The 21636-nt window shown below is 50.2% G+C and overlaps 1 protein-coding gene across 1 annotated transcript in view; it reads left to right on the forward strand.

Moving 5' to 3' along the window:
- Positions 1–3143: 3143 nt before the first annotated feature.
- Positions 3144–21636, forward strand: part of LOC119977474 (melatonin receptor type 1B-like) — a 168299-nt gene continuing 149806 nt past the window's right edge. The window contains exon 1 of the mRNA XM_038818446.1: positions 3144–3353. Within this exon, the coding sequence (XP_038674374.1) occupies positions 3164–3353 (190 nt within the window). The 5' untranslated portion in view covers positions 3144–3163. The remainder of the gene's footprint in view (positions 3354–21636) is intronic.

Here is a 21636-nt window from a genome sequence, read left to right on the forward strand (position 1 = left end):
AACCTGGTATTAGGAATGCCACTCACCTTGCCAGACTATGCCAGGTCAGTGAAATTCTCGTGTCACTGCATGAGTAACCATCCCACATCTGCTGACTTCATCAGCGATTGCCAAGAATCATTGGAACAGGCTTTACTGCTGTGAATGGGTTTAAAGAGTTGTACAAAAACTGAGGCAAGTGCCTGGAGACAGTCACTCAAAGTTACTACTTGATGAAATGGCGATACAGAACCTGTTAAAAGTTGGGAGTAACTGGACAGTTTGCTATAAGGACTGTGATTCCTTGGAAAATTCAAAGAGTAATGTTCTTCACAGTCGTCTAAATTGTAAGTTGCAGACAAAAAGTCTTCAGTCAATAGTGCTTTTAGTATTGTGTTACTAAAGGTTTTAGTAAAGGTTTTAGAATGTGAAATTTTCCAATTTTTTTTCAGCTACTAACTGGAAACTCCAATTCTTTGAAAAGTGACCAGTCTCTGCGGAGATCACGATAACATAAATGAATTACAAAGGCAGGGAATTCAGTCTTAGCCCCTCAAATTGTGACCTCTGGCCTATAGAACTAATAGATGTTCACCCTATTAAACCCTCAAAATATTGTGATTATTGCATCTAAAAATTTCATACGCAGATTTGTGGTATCACTGGCCGACAAATATTACCCATCACTTATTGTCCTTGAGAAGGTGACAGTGAGCCACTTTCTTGAACTGCTGCACTCTATCTGGTGTGAGTGCCCCAACAATGCTGTTACAAAGGAAATTCCCAATTGATAATAGTTACTTTGGGTATTAAATGATATATCCTTAGCACCACAAACATATTCCAGAGCTGAGAAAACACATGAATATTAATCAATGTCATTTGTTTTCACTTAAAAGTTTTCTGGTTTTACTGACATGTAAAACAGTCTCCGAAGAGGAACAAGCTATTCGTTTCAATGACGTTGAGATATGAATCAGAGTCCACATCTCTCTTATCAACTAGAATTAATCAGAACTGGAAATGTCCGTTTTTATTTATCAAAGTAAAACTACAGTTCGATTGTAGAATCTGAGAACAGAAACGAGTATTTCAGTTTTGATGGACAGGATGTGTGCAATTTTGATTCTTGCAATAAATGCACCATTTCAGAAACTACCAACAGCATATTTTGTTGAGGAAAATTACCTTCTAAAGTGTGCACTTCAATTGTCAGCTCAGCTGATTCCCCGCTAATCTGGGAAAATTAACTTTCAGTTTGCCGAACCGCATTTGTTTTTGCAAAAGTCAATGAGGAGGAGCCATTTCTTGCTCTATTTTGTCTGCAGTGGTTACTTCATAAACGGATTGCTTATTGGTATCCGAGCAGTTGGACACTGATTTATGAAAAAGGGAAAGAAATGATCTTCAAGAGACTGATTTTAGCAGCATTATTTTCAGTCAAGCGTGTCTACAAACAGCGTGTTCCTGCGCTACTCGTCAGTTACATTCTATGATTGGAGCAGCAACTTCATGGAATAGCTGCAATCAACAAAATACATCGACTTGCTGATTCAGTTACTCAAGCCAAAAAAAAATCAACATTTCTTGCTGCTGATCTGGATATTGGATCTGTTGGGAATATTCCTGGCCACGTGCTTGAAAGTCTGTAAATCTGACCTCTGGTCATCTTCAGACAACCCGAATTGAGCAATGCTCTGATAATGGTTCCCTGAATGTATTTGGGACTTGTTACCAATTACAGTCAGGTTGCTACATAAATGCATGTCATTTTTGTTAAACTACAACTACACTTTTACGGTAGGAAAGTTTCTCAAGAGGCTTCACAGAAGTGCATCTGAGATAAAATTTGACAGGGAACTATGTCAGGAGATGGTAGGACGGGCGACCTTGATCAAAGCTGCAGACTTGAAGGAGCTCTTCAAGGAGGGTGGATTGTTCGAGACTCGCACAGAAAATTAATTGGAAAAAAAGGTTCGGATTGGAATCCAGGCCGATTACTTACAGCAACAAATTTGACCCTTCGAAGTCTGAAATACATTTGAATGCATGTCACTGGTAATCACTGGTAAATTAGTCCCGGGGCCAATTAGTTCTATCCCGGCGTTATTCCTCCCTCGTTTTAATTTCTATTCAGCTCCGAAGCCGGACAGCGAGGAGAACTTTTAAACCGCGTCAATTATCCCGAAAAAGACATGCCAGAGATGTTAGTGTAGCCGAGGGAATGCAGACACCCGTCAATCAAAGCGGGATGGTGGCGATACTTTCTAAACCAGTGGGATGGCAAACGGCAGTGTGTCTGTCACCATGTGTGTGTGTGTGTGTGTGTGAGGGGTGGGGGGGGGGGGGGGGGGGGGGTTGTTCTCTGGCACCCGGGGATGTGACTGGCGGCAGTGGGAAAACAGGTCATTTTTAAATCAATTTCTCACACATTTCTGCCTGTCAGCCTTCTGTATGAATTTTTGTTTTAATGGTGCGTGTTTTCTGCCCTTGGATGTGGTTCGTTTCTTTAACTTTCTGGGGATTGTGGTTAGCGCTTCCAAACCATTCTGCACGACTGAATGTGTTCACTGACTAGCCGCAGCCGTCCCCCGCTTATGGCACCAGCCTGGCTGAAATGTGCCCGCTGCCTTTGAGGTGGAGATCTCAGCTTGGCAAGTGTTGGTGTGGAGGGAGCTCTGCTTACTGTGGGAAACCCAACCCGCTCAGACTGCAACATGACAGCTCTATTAACAGCGTGACTCGACCCTCCCAACTCCCAATCCTTCCCCCAGGGGGATGATCCTTCGCCCTTCCCACAATGTGCCCCATCCAGGGCCACTTGCTCGGTTTCCCATGGCGATTTCATCAGCTGGCTGCTGCCTTTAATTCATCATTCTGACAGCAGGTCTAAGGGTTGCCTTGGCACAGAGAGAGAGAGAGGGAGAGAGAGGGTTGGCAGATATAAAGGATGTGGGTGCCGACCTCTAATCAATAGTGAATGCATAAGTAGCTGGCGTGATAGATTTCCTCCCATTAAAAATCTCGCCACTGGAACGGGGTTTCAGTTATTCCTTTGCAAATGGCAACAAGACGGAAAAGATCCGAGTGTTTCTAAAACAAGGGTCGGGGGGGGGGGGGGGGGGGATAAAAAGAATCAGTTGGTTGTAAAAGGTGTCGGACGGTGCGAGTGAAACTTCCAGCTATGCCACACAATCCCTCCTTGAAGAATTATTCGGCTTTCGCAAGGTCTCCGACCTTGGAAGGGACTTCTCGGCCGGCTTGGGCAGTGACGGTGCTGTCCAGCGTGCTGATCTTCACCACCGCCGTGGACCTCCTGGGCAATTTCCTGGTGATCGTTTCCGTCATCAGAAATAAGAAACTGAGGAACACGGGTAAGTCCAGCCGCTCTTTCAGCCGCCGCAGGCTCACACAGTCCGCTCGCCTTTGCAAACTTGACGTGGAGCAGCAGAGCCCAGCTCACGTCCCGGTGCCGCCGCTGTTAACGTGACAGTGCTCAGCTCCAGATTTAACCAAACAAAAAGCAACTTTACCTGGATGGAGCTGGGACGTCTTTAATGCTCTGCATTTAGATCTAAATTGTCGAACCTAGGGCTAAGTGCAGATCCACAGAGCAACAGCTGTCATTTTAAATAGAAATGCACACATTTTGTTTCATTGACCACCGATGATTGGGAATTCTAAACTCATTACTGATAACACACACTGGACCGATGGCAATTTGTGTAAATAATGCCCTGGTTTTCGGCAAAATAAAAACAATCTGATTGTCAGAAGAACTGGGACAAGTAAAAATAATCCAGAGAGAGAGAGAGAGAGATAAAGATTGTATAATTCTGGTAAATATTTTGGCTGAAGTTCTGTAATATGATCTAATTTATCCCAGCGCTGCCTCTCGGACCCCGAATCCCAAATCGGTCTCACTGGCCTTTAACTGAAGCGGATTGGCTCGAGTGTTTGTCAATCGCACACCAGAACACATTCAGAATGCTAAGAGTTTTTTTTCTGTTTAACGCGGCCGGATAAACGTCTGGAACTTGTTGGAAAGTGAGACACAAACCTAACGAATGAACTCGCTGGTGAAAAGCCAGAGGTGTGAGGGTTTACTGCTGCTCCCCTCTCTTCCTGGCCTGCATAAAACTTGCACTATTCAGATGTTCCTTTTGGAACTTTTTGGAAGGAAGGTCGACAGTACAGCAGGAAGGAAAGCTATCATTTTAAAAGTCATGGGAATGTGGTAACACAATGTGTGGTGAATAATTTACCAACGTGTTGGACATTGGAATGCGAGGGTACAATTCCCGCTCCTTTTTAAAAAATCATGGCGAGTTCTTGCCCTTAGTCAGCCCATCTGAAGGAAACGTCAAGCAGCTGTGAGTTGCTTCTTATCATGAAGAATAGATACATTTGGGTGCTCTTATACAAGAAGAAGCTCACTTGATACTGGCAGATGATTAGAGCATATTACAGTATCTCAATTGGCCATGTGTTGGTACTAGGGGATTTAAAGAATGGCAGATAAAACCTATTTTATAAGAGGATAAAAATGTTTAATCAATCAATCAATTAATATAATTTCCCGAAATGTTATAATACTAAAGAAACTAATAAGCAACATTTGATTCCAGATCTTTAGAGTTATTTGAATCTTTGCATTCAATCATTTGCATGGATGTTTTCAACTCAATGTGACCTGATCAACAACTTTTGGAAACTTAGAAATGCCTTTCCATTTTTTGGGTCTTTTCCCACCCACTGAGTTAGTCCTGCTCCCCCATTCTTCTGCTCTGTCCAGATGCCATTGTCTCTATGCAGGTACATGGCAACAGTTGTCAAGGTGGCTTGTGAGATGGTGTACCTATCTGATTGAAGTTGTACTATGGATAGAACGATGCAGATAGTATAAAAAGTGCAAATACTGATCATATTATTTGTAAAACAAATTAATTTTGCTTAACTTGTAAGTTGCATGAGAAAACTTTAATAACATGGACAAGTACTGCAGTCATTGGCAGACATATCTATTCCAACTATACATCTTTGTAAACAATTAGACAACAACTGTTCTGAGTTGTGTTAATACTTCATTTTGTTCAGATGCACCTTCTGCATCCTCCTGTACATGTCTTTTGAAAACTAGTTTCTCCTTGGTTCCCTGCTTGGAATGTACATTAATGATTTGGATCTGAATGTAGGAGGAATAATCTGTAACTTTGCGGATGGCACAAACATTGGCGGTGTTGTAAATAGTGAAGAAGAAACCATAGATAAAAGAACAATATAAATGGGCTTGTTCGATGGGCAGAAATGTGGCAAATGGAATTTAATCCAGAATAGTGTGAGGCAATGCATTTTGGGAGGACTAACAAGGTAAGGAAATACACAATGAATGGTAGGATGTTGGAAGTACTGAGGGCCCAAGGGACTTTGGTGTGCATGTTCAAAGATCTCTGAAGATCCCACAAGCCAAAGATGTGCAGGTTAGGTCGATTGGCCATGATAAATTGCCCTTAGTGTCCAAAAAAAAAGGTTAGGTGGGGTTACTGGGATAGGGTGGAGGCATGGCTTAAGTAGGATGCTCTTTCCAAGAGCTGGTGCAGACTCGATGAGCCAAATGGCCTCCTTCTACACTGTAAATTTTATGATTCTAAGATATCAGGACAGGCAGATAAGGTGGTTAAGAGGGCATGTGTGATACTTGCCTTTATCAGCTAAGGCATCAAATATAAGAGCAGGGAGTTTATGATGAAGCTGTATAAAATGCTGGTTACTCCATAGCGGGAGTACTGTGTGCAGTTCTGGTCACCACACAATAGGAGGGATGTGATGCATGAAAGAGGGTGTAGGGGAGATTCACTAGGATGTTGCCGGAGTGGAGCTCTTGAGCTATCAAGAGAGATCGGATAGGCTGGGGCTGTTTTCCTTGGAATATTAAAGGCTGAGAAGGGACTTGATTGAAGTGTAAACAGTTCTGAGGGGCATAGATAGGGTCAATAGGAAAGAACTTTCCCCCTTAGCATGGAGGAGGCATATATTTAAATGGTATGAGGTTTAGAGGGGATGTGAGGAAAAAGCTTTTCACCAGAGGGTGGTTGGAATCTGGAACTCACTACCTGAAAGGATGCTAGAGGCGGGAACCCTCACAACATTTAAGAAATATTTTGATGAGAACTTGAAATGCCATAGCATACAAGACTAGGGACCAAATGCTGGAAAATGGGATTAGAATAGATAGGTATTTGATGGCCAGCATGGACACGATGGGCCAAAGAGCCTCCTTGCATGTTGTAAAAACTGTATGACTTAATATGTGCCCTATATAGCATATATGTTCCATGCTCATAATAAATCAATGTGTCAAGACACACATTAATTGTGTTTAAATAACACACTTCTTGAAATGAAAACAGAATACAAATTAATTGTGTTTAAATAGCACACTTCTTGAAATGAAAACAGAATACAAATTTATTAATACAATGTACAATACATGTGGTTTTGATCTCTTTATATACTGAGTCTTCACGTTCTCCCCGTGGCAGCATGGGTTTCCTCCGGGTGCTCCAGTTTCCTCCCACAAGTCTCGAAAGACATGTTATTAGGTAATTTGGACATTCTGAATTCTCCCTCTGTGTACCCGAATAGGCGTTGGAATGTGGCGACTAGGGGCTTTTCATAGTAACTTGTTTCCAGTGTTAATGTAAGCCTACTTGTGACAATAAAGATTATTATTATACTGTCATACAGTACATTACTAGCAAAGACTCTTGCAGTCAAACTAATATCTTTATTACAACAGTACTTTAAAGCCAGGATTTCTAGTTATTCTTTCACCAAAGCTTTTAATGGAATCAAAATGTCTTACTTTGGAAGTAAAAAATAAACAGAAACCTGCCCATGTGTAAAAACAGGGCTTGACGTATAAATACAAATTTTGCCAAGAGTTTGATTTTGTGATTTGTATTTGTAGTCAGAAAATGGATGTTTAATTGGGAAATATTTTCTTTCCTGAGTTGAAAATGGAAGTTTAATCTGATGGGCTCAATATTATTCAAGAAATAATTCCTTGAAATCTGCCTGCTATAATTTCAGCCTCTATCAATTAAGAAAACAGCTTCCTAAATACCAATCTTGTTCCATGGCAAAATCCTCATCAGGATTCAAGTTTCACGGCACCATTGTAACTGTTGCTTCCCTGAGGCAAAGGCCAGAATGTCGCACCTGCTCGCCATGTGAGGTTGTTGGAGCTGGAAGCAGCCGTGCTTTCTGGGAACTTGGAAACAGGGCGATTTCACACCGGCTGGTCACACTAGTCAGTGTGAAATGGGTGCCAATGTTGGAAAGGACTGTTGGCTGGGGCAGGAGTGTGGTGGGTGCCGAGGTTGCAGTTGGCTAAGGCAGCACCCTGAAGGCTGACTTGGGTTGCAGAGGAGGTGCAGGGAGCTGGCCAAAATAAGCTACAGTTATGGCATTAGCACCTGCTCAAAACGCCAGATGGGAAGGAAATGCAGGTGGACACTCTGCTACCCCCGCTTCTCAAATGAGTGCTTGTGCGCTCTTGTGGAGGCACTGAGTGCCAGGCAGGATACCATAATGCACAGGATGGCAAGAGGAGGCCACCCCACTAACCAAAAAAGACCTGGACAGAAGTAGCAGCCCAGATCAGCGGGCACAGCATGGTGCGGTGCCTCTGAGCTCAGCAAGGATGATTACTGACGTGGTACTGAGTGGATAAAACTTAAAGAGTGTCCTTCCTTTGTGGTGTTCAGGGTGTAAAATTAAGAGTACTTAAGCTGAGAGATCAGACAGCTAGCCCAAGGTGCATATGATGGGCGTTTCAACCTGATTCCCATGGTGGGTGTGGGTAGTGGGGAGCCTGCTTTGGTGTTACAGGTAGAGGCTAGACTAATGAATGGACATTTCTCTATGCAGGAGAAGAGAAGCCATAGTTCCACTGAGTGCTCACAAACAGCTGGTGGGGTGGCCAACCTGATCATACTGAGGGAAATGTGAGATACATGCCTGAGAGCTCGAGTGCCAGTGCATACCAAGATCATCAGGTTGCAGAAAGGCAGGTCTCTCAGGAGATCACTTCCAGTGTGAGAGATGGATGAGGCTCCTACCCTTGGTGTGGCACCAAGACGTTGCACTGACAAACACATACATATGGCATCATGAACACAGGATGGGGCTTTTGCAGGTGACACATTTGGATTTATTGAATTTTGCCTCATCATAATATGTTACATTCCTTGTTTGCAACTCTGGTAAAGATATACATCAAGATTTAGTTTCAATGCCCTGAGCATCCTTAATGTTTTTCACTGGTGCAGGTTTAATCAGTGTCTTATGACAGATGGCAGGGGAAACAAAATTTATTACAGAAGTTGTGAAGTGACATGGGGGTTATGCAATTGCCTCCTCAATATGCAGTTGCCAACTTGCAATGAGATCAAAGCCATGCCTTGGCAGCCTAGCTGAAGGTGCATTGAATCAAAATTTTCCTGATGTGCCTGCCTCCCTAAATGTTCTTGAAGTCTGCCTCCATATCCTCAGCCGTAGCCTGCCCAGGCTGCTGTTTAGATCCATCAGTAGCATTTCCCTCTGTGGCCTGTGGAGCTGCCTCACTATCCTCATGCTCCAGAGGGTACCTCCTTACCAGTGCCAGATTGGGAAGAATGCAGCAGACAACAAGGATAAGCAGCATGCGCCCTGGAGGATATTGCAGTGTGCACCCCCTGATCATTCCAGGCAGTAGAACCTCATCTTCAGCAATCCAATGGTCCACCACGCTTGTGGAGGCAGGACTCCTATTGTACCTCTCTTCCGTCTCTGTCCTTGGCTGCTGGAGTAGCATCATGAACCACCTTTTCAAGGGATATCCTTTGTCAGCCAGCAACCAACCATCCAGCCCATCTGGAGCCATGAACAGTCTTGGCACCTGGGAGTGTTGCAGTAAGTATGCATCACAGGAGCTGGCAGGGTACCTTGTGCAGAGATGCAGAATCTGCACCCTGAGGTTGCAGTCTATCTGAATGTTTGTGGAGCTGTAACCCTTTCTATTCACAAAGACATCCGGCTGACCCACCGGCGCCTTTATGGCCACACCAGTAAAGTTGATGTCACACTGGATGTGGGGGAACCTAGCAATAGTTGTATAGTCTCTTTCTTGTTCAGCCTGGCTGACTTCATCCATCTGGTAATGAATGAATGTGTAATCCGTCTAAACAGAGCATCAATGATGAGCCTGATGCAACTGTGGTCAGCTGATTGAGATGCTTCACGCAGATCCTCCATTGACCTCTGGAAAGATCCACATGCAGAAGAGTTGAGGGAGATTGTGACCTTCAGAGCCTCTGGCATTGGTAGTTGGAGGCAATCTCTGGCTCAATCTTGCAGCACAATGATGTCATGTCCATAGAGTGGCTCTGGAGCTCATTCCTGTTGAAGCAGTTGGCTCGCTGCCTATACACTCTGGCAGCTATCTTGTGTGGTGCATCTGTCTAGCACTCCCTATGGTTCAGCACCCCCTGTGCCTATACCTCACCTCCCACAGGCCTTTCCCTGCGATGCTGTCTGCAGACACCTTGGCTCCTCCCCCTTCTGCCCCTCTATCCCTCCTCAGAGCAGGTACCACCACTAGAGTACGCAATCCCCATCTGCTGAAATGAAAACTGCACTGTCCCACGCATTGAAGGCTGCACTCAGCAGACATTCTATAAGAGAGTTGACAAAACAAAAGGTTCCTTGAGACAAAGCTAACAAAGCAAATACTTCAGAAGAAACAACAGGAAAATATATGAAATAAAGCAACAGCAAACTCTCATCTGAACTCCGAACAACTCACACAATGTTCCAGCCCCTTTCTAATCCATGCTTGATGTGACGACTGCTAAATTTATACAACAGCGTAAAATTGCATCAATTGCCCTTTTCATTTCTTTAAGTGGCTGATTACTTGTTGGCGGGTGTCCTTCCACGTTCTGCACATGCCCACTGGCTGTAATATTGCACAAGTGCACAATGAGATCGGGACGCATGCCCAGCCTCTTGTGACATTTTGCGCTCTTTCGTGTCGGGCCCACTACCACTGTGTAATTCTGGCCGAAGTTTCTGTGGTCGCCTGCCCATTGTAATCAGAATGTATTGACACGTGAGAGAGTATAAGTTAATCTTGGGCGGGATTCTCCAGCGGCCGGCACCGAGATTGGGAATTGCGATTGGCCGGAGAATAGCTTCCGACACCAAAATCGCGACAGGTGCCGATTTGATGCCAAATCACAATTCTCCGTCACCTCAAACGGTGTCAATGCGAAGCATGACACGCATAGTTTAAACACCGTTTGCATATCATTAGTGGGCCCACCCCTGATTCTCCACCTCTGATGGGCCGAATTCCTGAAGGCGTGGTCCAGGTGTGCTTTGAATCATCGTGAACCTGGTTTGGTGGCTGCTTGACAGAGAGAAAGAGGAGGTAGGACACGGAGGGAGCGACTGCAATTTGCCGGCCCGGACCCTGGCCGTGCTGGCTGGAGTGGGAGGAAGCTGCAGCAGCACGAGCTGCTCGAGGAGGAAGCTGCAGCAGTGCGAGCTGCTCGAGGAGGAAGCTGCAGCAGTGCGAGCTGCTCGAGGAGGAAGCTGCAGCAGCACGAGCTGCTCGAGGAGGAAGCTGCAGCAGCACGAGCTGCTCGAGGAGGAAGCTGCAGCAGTGCCAGCACGAGCTGCTCGAGGAGGAAGCTGCAGCAGCACGAGCTGCTCGAGGAGGAAGCTGCAGCAGCACGAGCTGCTCGAGGAGGAAGCTGCAGCAGTGCGAGCTGCTCGAGGAGGAAGTTGCAGCAGTGCGAGCACGAGCTGCTCGAGGAGAAAGCTGCAGCAGCACGAGCTGCTCGAGGAGGAAGCTGCAGCAGTGCGAGCTGCTCGAGGAGGAAGCTGCAGCAGTGCGAGCTGCTCGAGGAGGAAGCTGCAGCAGTGCGAGCTGCTCGAGGAGGAAGCTGCAGCAGTGCGAGCTGCTCGAGGAGGAAGCTGCAGCAGCTCGAGGAGGAAGCTGCAGCAGCACGAGCTGCTCGAGGAGGAAGCTGCAGCAGTGCGAGCTGCTCGAGGAGGAAACTGCAGCAGTGCGAGCACGAGCTGCTCGAGGAGAAAGCTGCAGCAGCACGAGCTGCTCGAGGAGGAAGCTGCAGCAGCACGAGCTGCTCGAGGAGGAAGCTGCAGCAGCACGAGCTGCTCGAGGAGGAAGCTGCAGCAGCACGAGCTGCTCGAGGAGGAAGCTGCAGCAGCACGAGCTGCTCGAGGAGGAAGCTGCAGCAGTGCAAGCTGCTCGAGGAGGAAGCTGCAGCAGCACGAGCTGCTCGAGGAGGAAGCTGCAGCAGCACGAGCTGCTCGAGGAGGAAGCTGCAGCAGTGCGAGCTGCTCGAGGAGGAAGCTGCAGCAGCACGAGCTGCTCGAGGAGGAAGCTGCAGCAGTGCGAGCTGCTCGAGGAGGAAGCTGCAGCAGTGCGAGCTGCTCGAGGAGGAAACTGCAGCAGTGCCAGCACGAGCTGCTCGAGGAGGAAGCTGCAGCAGTGCCAGCACGAGCTGCTCGAGGAGGAAGCTGCAGCAGTGCCAGCACGAGCTGCTCGAGGAGGAAGCTGCAGCAGTGCGAGCTGCTCGAGGAGGAAACTGCAGCAGTGCCAGCACGAGCTGCTCGAGGAGGAAGCTGCAGCAGTGCCAGCACGAGCTGCTTGAGGAGGAAGCTGCAGCAGTGCCAGCACGAGCTGCTCGAGGAGGAAACTGCAGCAGTGCCAGCACGAGCTGCTTGAGGAGGAAGCTGCAGCAGTGCCAGCACGAGCTGCTCGAGGAGGAAACTGCAGCAGTGCCAGCACGAGCTGCTCGAGGAGGAAGCTGCAGCAGTGCCAGCACGAGCTGCTCGAGGAGGAAGCTGCAGCAGCACGAGCTGCTTGAGGAGGAAGCTGCAGCAGCACGAGCTGCTCGCGGAGGAAGCTGCAGCAGCACGAGCTGCTCGAGGAGGAAGCTGCAGCAGCACGAGCAACTCGAGGAGGAAGCTGCAGCAGTGGAGTGCGAGCTGCTCGAGGAGGAAGCTGCAGCAGTGCGAGCACGAGCTGCTCGAGGAGGAAGCTGCAGCAGCACGAGCTGCTCGCGGAGGAAGCTGCAGCAGCACGAGCAACTCGAGGAGGAAGCTGCAGCAGCACGAGCTGCTCGAGGAGGAAGCTGCAGCAGTGCGAGCTGCTCGAGGAGGAAGCTGCAGCAGCACGAGCTGCTCGAGGAGGAAGCTGCAGCAGCACGAGCTGCTAGAGGAGGAAGCTGCAGCAGCACGAGCTGCTCGAGGAGGAAGCTGCAGCAGCACGAGCTGCTCGAGGAGGAAGCTGCAGCAGTGCGAGCTGCTCGAGGAGGAAGCTGCAGCAGCACGAGCTACTCGAGGAGGAAGCTGCAGCAGTGCTAGCACGAGCTGGTCGAGGAGGAAGCTGCAGCAGTGGAACACGCCACAGAGGGGAGGTTGGCAGCCGCCCAGGCTGGAGAGCCGGCTTCCCAACAGGCCAAGGAGGGGAGCTGCCAACAAGGTGCCGCATGCGGCCTCGTTTGTATCAACATCGCATGACATTCGCGAACCTGCCAGATCGGGCTTGCCGTTGAAGGCTCCGGCTGCCCAGAGAGACAGTGCGACATATCTACCAGATGATTGCACACCTGACACAGCGGGGGTATGGGTGAGGACACCGGCTCCCAATGTCCATCAAGGTCACGGTCGCACTGAACCACTACGCCATGGGTCCTTCCAGGCGCCGTGTTGGTACCTGTCTGGGATCTCACAGACCTCGGAGCACAGGCGCACCCACGCCGTCACAGCGGCCCGTTATGCCCAGGTGGATCAATATATCCATTTTCATGTGGACTGAGCCCACCAGGGTGCCCGGGCAGCGGAGTTCGTCACCATCACCAGGATGCCCCGGGTCCAAGGGGTAATAGATGGGAAACATCTTGTCCTATGGACACCTGTGGGTAACAGGCCGCTCTACACAAACCGAAAGGGGGTACCACTCAATGAACGTTCAGTTGGTCTGTGACCATCAGCTGAGCATCATTCACCTCTACGCACGATACCCAGGCAGTGTGCACGATGCCTTCATCCTGGCACACTCGACGATTCCTGCATGTTCGAGGGGCACCCCCCTGGCTGAGGGGTTGGCTCATGGGTGGCAGGGATTACTTGCTGCGGTCGATGCTGGTGACATCTATCTGGAGGCCACAGACCGATGCGGAGACCCGCTACAACGATGCCCGTGCAACAATCAGAAGTGTGATTGACCTGATGATGCGGTTCAAGTGCCTGGACTGCTCTCGCAGGGCCCTTCATTATGATGCTGAGAGGGTCGCCTGCATTGTGGCGGCCTGCTGCATCCTCCACAACATTGCGCAGCAGAGGGATAATGTGCTGGAGGAGAAGGTTGAAGGCCAGGCCTCGCCCGATGATGAGGATGCGGGGAGGGCGAGGATGAGAAGGACATGGGACCCAGGTAGGCATGAAATGCCACATGCTGTGTGAGCCAGGGCCAATGCGTACGGGATGCTCTAATCGCCTCCAGGTTCACCGACTAGGTTGGTGGGGATAGGGGAGAGCAATTGGCCAGGGGCACGGACACCACATACCAATTCCAAACACCCTCACTTCCCACCCCAGCCATCCTCCGCCTGCATCTCCTCCGTGATACATACCTGCAGCATTCCGGAGTGGGGGCCCTGGGTTGGCAGTAACAGCAGGTCTGGTCCATGGGTTGGAAGCTGTTGACAACCCACTCTGCGATGAACTCTGGTGCTTTGTATCATGTGACAATGTCTGACTCTTACCCACGGTAGCACCGTCCACCTGGGAGATCCCTGCATGCGAGCGGGCCATTCCATCGAATCCCTGGGGTGACAGTGGTGGGGACGGTGGGCAGAGGGGGAAGGCAGGTGCGTGGGGTGCATGGCCCACCCACAGGGCCTGCATCATTACCATGCCCTCCCAACATCCACTCCTGGCCAGCCCACCCATCAGACAGTGCACCAAAACAGGTTGTAACAGGTGCTTACTGTGAACAAATATAGACAGGGCACCTGGCCATGGCGGCTCGTATGGGTGCTGGCATGTGGGGCAGGGTGGGGATTCGGCCATCCCTGGGGGGGGGGGGGGGGGGGGGGGTGGTTATGGATGTGGGAGGCTGGGTTAGTGCCAGAGGCAGAGTGCTGCCTACTCACCAAAGCTTCCCTAAGGAGGTCGTGGAGTTTCTTCCGGCACTGCATGCCAGTACGGGCAACGTTGCCCATGGTGCTTCCCAACTCTGCCACCTGTACCCAGGCACGATGGACGATGGCGCCTGGCAGCCTCCTTCCTAGGCCAGGTACAAGGATATCTGCTGCTCCTCCATCGTATCCAGGAGCCATCTTAACAGCCATCTTGTTGGCTGGGATAGATTGTGTGGGGGGAGAATCGTTTGTGTGCGGCTGCAGCTTGTCAGCCTCCTGAGTGTCAAACACGGACCTGCCGAATCCAGCGCCGTTTCTCATGAGAATTGTTTGTGTTCTGTGTGGTGCCGGTGCTAGCCCATTAATATTAGCGGAATCGGTGCAGGTGAGGCGACGGTTTTTCTGAAGTGAAAGCCCACGGATTCTCCGTTGGCGTCACCACTTAGCTTTAGAAACGGAGAATCCAACCCATCATCTTTATTTACAAAATCAATGTTGCTGTATTCTTATAATTGACCTTTCCCAAAATAATTTCATTCGAACCTGGGGAATTTTCATTTTTAGCACAACTAATAGCTTTTGAATGATAAGTTGTAGCAAATAATTGTCCTTGCCACTTTTGCCACACTCCACCAGCTCCATCATTTCACAACATTTCAACATTTCCATGCTATCCTGTCCTTCCATCTTTCAATGCCATCCCTTTCATACTGTCCCATGTGTTCATCCCTCACTTGTCATGCACAGCCATCCCATAAATCCATTCTTCATGAGAACACTCTCTCCAGCTGTACTTGATTGTACAACAGGTTCACATTATAATAGCACCTACATCTGCACGCCTGCATACAATTCCTTAAATACTCCAAACTTCATTTCACATAGTGTAGCAAGATGATGCATGTACATGTAATCACAATCATAGGATTTACAGCACAGAAGGAGGCCATTCGGCCCATCGAGTCTGCACCTGCTCTTGGAAAGAGCACCCTACCTAAGCCCACACCTCCACCCTATCCCCGTACCCCAACAACCCCATCTAACCTAAGGGCAATTTAGCATGGCCAATCCACCTCTCCTGCACATCTTTGGACTGTGGGAAGAAACCGGAGCACCTGGAGGAAACCCTCGCAGACACAGGGAGAACGTGCAGACTTGGCACAGACAGTGACCCAGTGGGGAATCGAACCTGGGACCCTGGCGCTGCGAAGCCATAGTGCTAACTACAATGCTATTGTGCTGTTGGGCTTTGCAGGAGAAGACTACATAAAAAAGACAGGCGAAGTTACATGGAAGGAGAAGCTCTCAACCTACAACCCAATAAATAGAAGCTGCTCTGAAGTTTTGAGGAACTAGAGGATAAGAAAGCAAGAGCTCAGGGTTATTAGCTTTCACTTTCTACCAATTCTGCCAACTCACTGACTGAAGATTTTTTATTTGTTCTCAGGATGTGACTGTCACTTCCATTGATAGCTTGGACTTCAATGTGCAAAGTCATCCAGACTCAAAGTGTTCGCTCCCTTCTATCTCCACAGATGCTGCCAGACCTGCTGAGATTGTCCAGTATTTTCATTTTGTTACTTGATAGAACACATCAATCACACCACCAGTTTAATAACTTGCAGAAGCACACTTCAAAGTTCAGATAATAACATTTGGTTACAGTGTGTCAAAAGAAAATTGCTAGAAATGCTCAACAGGTCAGGCAACACTTGTGAAGACAGAATTAACGGGTGGGATTTAACCGTTACAAAATGTCCTTTTTTGAGTGCGTTTAGGATGTATTTCTCGGTGGCTGCAGTGTTTTTTTTAATAAATTTAGATTAGCCAATTATTTTTTCCAATTAAGGGGCAATTTAGCGTGGCCAATCCACCTACTCTGCACATTTTTGGGTTGTGGGGGCGAAACCCACGCAGACACGGGGAGAATGTGCAAACTCCACACGGACAGTGACCCAGAGCCGGGATCGAACCTGGGACCTCAGCGCCGTGAGGCGGTTGTGCTAACCACTAGGCCACCGTGCTGCCCCGTGGCTGCAGTGTTAAGAAACACACCAATACTCTACGGCAGGTTGCCGTGTTTTGGCTCTGGGGAGTTTCTCTCGCTGAGGTCGTATTTAGAGTCGTTTCCTCCTGGTGTGCCCAGTAGGTAAGGATCTTCGCAGCTCAGCCTGCCATTTTGTCTGGCTGCACCGACACTGTCTTCCAACACTTACAGCGCGCCCCGCCCTCTCATTTTTTACCCCTTCCCCCAACCTCGGCGAGGCCTGCAGGAACACCCCCTCACTCCCCGCTCCACCTGGTAAGTAAGGAATCCACGTGCCAAATCCATGACAGTGCCATCCTGGAAGCTGGGCACTGCCAACCTGGCAGTGCCCTTGCCAGCCTGGAGGGTGGCACTGCCAGGGTGCACACGTGGCACTGCTAGGGTACCAGGCTGGGAGTGCCTAGGTGCTCAGGTATCAAAGGGAGTGTCAAGGTGCCACCCTGCCCTAGCCCTGACCACTCGAGGGTCTCTCATGGCCTGGGAGACCCCCCCCCCCCCCCCCCCCCCCCCCCCCAGGTGCTATAGCAACTGGTCTATGTTTGTGAAAACCAGTACTAAACGGCACTCAGGCAAGGTCTCGCAGGCCCTGGACACCAGGAGAATCCTGTGAACACATATTTGAATGAGCCTAATGGCTCATTTAAATATGCTGATCTGAAACATGTCCAGCGAGGGTGAGATCCAGATCGTGATGTCTTGCGAGACTCCATTAAATCTTGTAAAGCGTTTCGAGTGTCGTACACCAATGGCCTTGTCCAATACCAAGTTCGACGCAACAAGGCTATTAAATTGTGCCTTCAGGTTGAGATAATCTTTCTGATTAACAGAACTGAAGAAAGAAATGGAAGAACTTTTGATCAAGTGGAAGCAGGGAAGATGCAGGAAGCATAAAGGAGAAGGTCTGTGATAGGGTGGGGGACGGGGAGATTAAATAACTAAAGGATCCATAATGTAAGAGCCAAAGAGAGGGGTAATAGGTATAGCAAAGAAATAAAGGTTATGTCCAAATGAAATATGAATACTTAGCAACCATTGGAATATAACATGCACGGATACAGAATGTTCCAGGCCTTGGACATGCTGATCTATGGCCGAAGCCGCCGCCCCAAATGCCTCCACCGTGGATGCCACCCATGCGGTGTTGGCCTGGGTGGCACACATGGCTGGCACCACCTCCTACTCCTGCATGCGGGTGGACTCCTCCAACTGCACCTGCAAGTACTGGATGCTCACCGATAACCTCTCATGTAGTCTCTGGCTCTGTGATTGCATCGCCACTATAGACGGGATTGTCTGTTCCAGAAATCCAAGTCCCTTCTGGATGGCAGCTAGTCCCTGGGATCGGCCTACCATCCAACAGTCCATCCCGCCGGGTGTTCCTACCTTCAACTGTGTGGCACACCAGTTAGTGTCTCAGGAACCTCTCCACTAACATGGCCAACCGAGGTGAGTGTCTCTGGGGTGGTAGAGGGTGTTGGAGACAGCTGTGATGGAAAATCAGTATCATCCTCCGACTCAAGCTCCAGGGTGTCCTGAGCCTCAGGCGGAAGGCTGGTGTCCGAGCTGCTCCCATCCCAGCTTGGCTCACAGGGGAGGAGGGGAGGTGCACTGGCTGTGACACTGGCTGGGGCATGGGCATCAGATGGACCTGCCTAATCTCTAGCAGGTCCTGTCAGAAACAAGACAAGAACGCGGGCCGGGGGTGGTTATGTGAGGGTGGTGAAGGATGAGGCAGTGGGTGGGGAGAAGGATGATGTGGCAGTGAGGATGGTCTGGGGGTGGTCTTGGTGGGGGGGAGGGGGAATTGACATGTGTCATGGGGAACCACAACTCAGCAGGGTCTCACTTTCTCACCCGTGGCCAAAAACCACCTCGGTGACCTCGCTGGCCACATCCAGGGCCCTCTGCTCGGCCATGGTGAGGGGCTGCAATCCGACGCATGCAGCCGAGGGGGTGGGTAGCTGGTGACCTCCATGGCCAAGGCACACGGCCAAGGCAGCCAGTATGAGTATCAGCATGTGGGGCAGTGTGGGGTTTTTCCCATCCTCCGGGGGGTGGGGGGTGGGGGGGGGGAGGTGGGCGTACAGGTGTGGTGGGGTCCGGGCTTAGTGCCAGGGGCACAGTGCTGTCTACTCACCTTTGCCACCCTGAGGAGATCATTGAGATTTTTGTGGCACTGCTGGCCAGTCCGGAGGATGTTACACATGGCACTCATGGGCTCTGCAACCTGTGCCCAGGCAAAACGAATACTCACGGCTGGCAGCCTTCTTCACGGGCTGAGTCCTGAGGGACAGGGTCAACCGCCTCTCCTCCACGCCGTCCAAGAGGGTCTCGAGCTCTGCGTCCATGCACCTTGCTGCCACTCTCCTTACTGCCATCCTGTTGGCTGGGATGGTGTGTGTGGAGAGTGCACTGTGTATATGCGGCTGCAGCTCGTCAGTCTCCTGAGTGTCAATCACAGACCCGGCGAATCCTGCACCGTTTTTCATTACAATCGATTGTGTTCCATGCGGCACCCGTGCTAGCCCCTTAATAATAGCAGAATCTGTGCAGGTGTGGCGCTGATTTTCCTGTCGTGAAAGTCCACGGAATCTCCATTGACGTCAATACTTAGGTCTGGATTATCTATTTCTGAGACAAAGGGCTGGATTCTCTGATTTTGAGGCTATGTTCAGAGCATGTGTCTGGTCTTACGACCAAACGCTGGTGGCACCCCCGCACCGATGCTTCTCCAGATGGGGGGCTAGCAGCCACGCTACGTAAAGCTCCCTGCTTTACCTGCAGATGCGGACAGAGAATACCTGGGTACATAGCCACGCATGTTCAGGGTGGCAGCCGCGCCGTACAACATGGCATCGGCCGTACACAGAGTCGACCCATCAGTCAGTACCCCCCTGACCACCCCCTGGCCACACCCACCAGTCCCCCCAGCTCTCGCAGAAGCCTTGCAGTCTGACTGTGGCAGCACTGTACACACTCTGCAGCCTCCGCACCGGGTTCCCAACTGCTGAGACCATGGGCTGGATTCTCCGATTGCTGACACCGAAGTCGCATTTGTCGATTGGCCAGTGAATCCATTTTTATGCTGAAATCGGGACGGTGCCATTTTTCGGATGAAAGAACAGCATAATCGGCAAGTACGCCACACGTCTCCCCCGATGCTCCACCATGATGGGCCAAGTTCCCGACGGCGTCGGTTGCGTGTGCTCAGTTTTCGGGACCTCGCGTGGCGGCTGAGAAATGTTTCCAACGCTGCCACAGTCAGGGGGGGAGCCGTTCTGCTGGCAGGGGGGCTTCGGCAGGGGCTGGGGAACTGGTGGGGCGGGGGGGAGGTTACAGGGGGGCAGTATCTGGCAGGCTGGGTCTGCGCGGGCCCGGCACCAAGTTGTACGGCACAGCCACCGCAGATCGCCGTCATGCACATGCGCTGCCACGGATCCTGCAATTCTCCATCCGTATCTGCAGGTGAAGCCGGGGTCGTTTTGTGGCACGGCTGCTAGCCACCCCACTGGGCAGATAATCGGTGCGGGGGCGGCGCCGACATTTTGGCTGGATGACTAGTCACATGCTCCGGACATAGCCTCAAAATCGGAGAATCCAGCCCCATACGTCCCCTGCGCAGTGCGGAACTCAGCCCATTAGGGGCGGAGCATCGGGGGATGAGCTGAGGCCGTCCCAGTGGTGTGCAGCACACAACGCAGTTATGCCATTTCGGAGGGGGCGGAGAATACAAAATCTGCGTCAAACAAGCGCCACCCCAGATTCCCATACCAGCCTCCCCGGACAGGCGCCGGAATGTGGCGACTAGGGGCTTTTCACAGTAGCTTCATTGAAGCCTACTCGTGACAATAAGCGATTTTCATTTCATTTCATTTTCATTTTGGTGTCAAAAGGGATTCTCTGCCCGGTCGCCAATTACGAAATCGGCGCGGGGAATGGAGAATCCCGCCCTTAGTCTCAGAAATGGAGAATCCTGCCCTCTGTTTACACTGTCTTTTGAGGAAGGGAATTCCAGAGACTCACAACCCCCGAGAGAAAATGTTCTCCTCACCTCTGCCTTATATGAGTGGCCCATTATAAACAGTGCGCTTTAGTTCTAGATGCTGCAACAAGAGGAAACACCTACTCCAACCTGTCTATACCCCTCAGGATCTTAAATATTTTGATCAAGTCACCTCGTAGCTTTCTAAACTCTGGTGGATACGAACGTATCTCTTCAATACCTTGCCTCAAAAGACAACCTGCCTATCCCTGGTATTGGAAATAAAATGACAAGCAGCAGAAGTTGCGGGTGCTACTTGTGGATAGAACAGAGATGTTCCACCAAGCAGTCAGCCAGTCTGTGTTTAGTCTCCCCTGTGTGCATATTAAATTGTAAGATGAGCAAGTAAATTGCTGCTTTACCTGGAAGGAGTGTGGGGTCTTGGCCAATGAGAAGGGAGGAGCTGAAAGAACAAGGGGCCGGATTCTCTGTTTCTGAGTCGAAGTGTTGATGGCAACGGATAATCCATGGACTTTCATGTCAAAACATTCAGCGCCAAACCCGCACCGATTCTGCTACCGGTGAGGGACCAGCTTTGCCGCTGTGTGGAACACCATCGATTCCCATACAAAATGGTGCGGAAATCGCCGGGTCCCTGATGGACACTCGCAGGGCTGACAAGCTGCAGCCGTGCTTAAACAATACACCCTCCACACACACACTGATTGAGGCCGAAAAGATGGGACAGGTTGTGCTAGAGTGCCCATACAGTTGATGGGTCGGCTGGGGCCAGAGTGCATCCAGGAGGGGTTAGATATACAACCCAGGGCACCAGGTTTAAAGCCCTCTATCTTAGCAGCCATTACACCAGGTTCACGAGTTGTGAGAGCACACATGGACTGCGCCATCGGGATCTCGGCCCATCGGAGGCAGAGCATCGTGGGTAGGCCCACTAATGATATGTGAATGGTGTAACTACCCGTGGCCTGCGTCGCATTGGCGCCGCTTTTGAGGAAGCGGAGCATCGTGATTCGGCGTCAAACTGGCGCCTGCCGAGATTTCGGCACCGGGAGCTATTCTCCGCCCGATGGCACGCCCCGTTTTCAGCGTCGGCTAACGGAGAATTCCGCCCCAAGTTTCTGCACTTGCATGGAAAGACACCATATGGTAGGGAGAGGGTGTTGACTGAGGTGTGGACTGAGGTGTCACAGAGGAAATGGGGAGGACATGGGAAGATGTGTTTGACGGGACATTACGCTGGAGTCAAAGAAATGGTCGAGGATGATCTACTGAATACAGAGGTTGGTGGGCTGGAAAGTGAGAACAAGGGGAGGGAGGGTAAGTGGTGTGACCAAACATCTGTGAAATGAATTGGACACAGTGGACAGTCCTGTCAACCCTGCTGGGTG

This window comes from Scyliorhinus canicula, chromosome 14 (genome assembly GCF_902713615.1).
Source record: "Scyliorhinus canicula chromosome 14, sScyCan1.1, whole genome shotgun sequence".
Classification (NCBI taxonomy): Eukaryota; Metazoa; Chordata; class Chondrichthyes; order Carcharhiniformes; family Scyliorhinidae; genus Scyliorhinus; species Scyliorhinus canicula.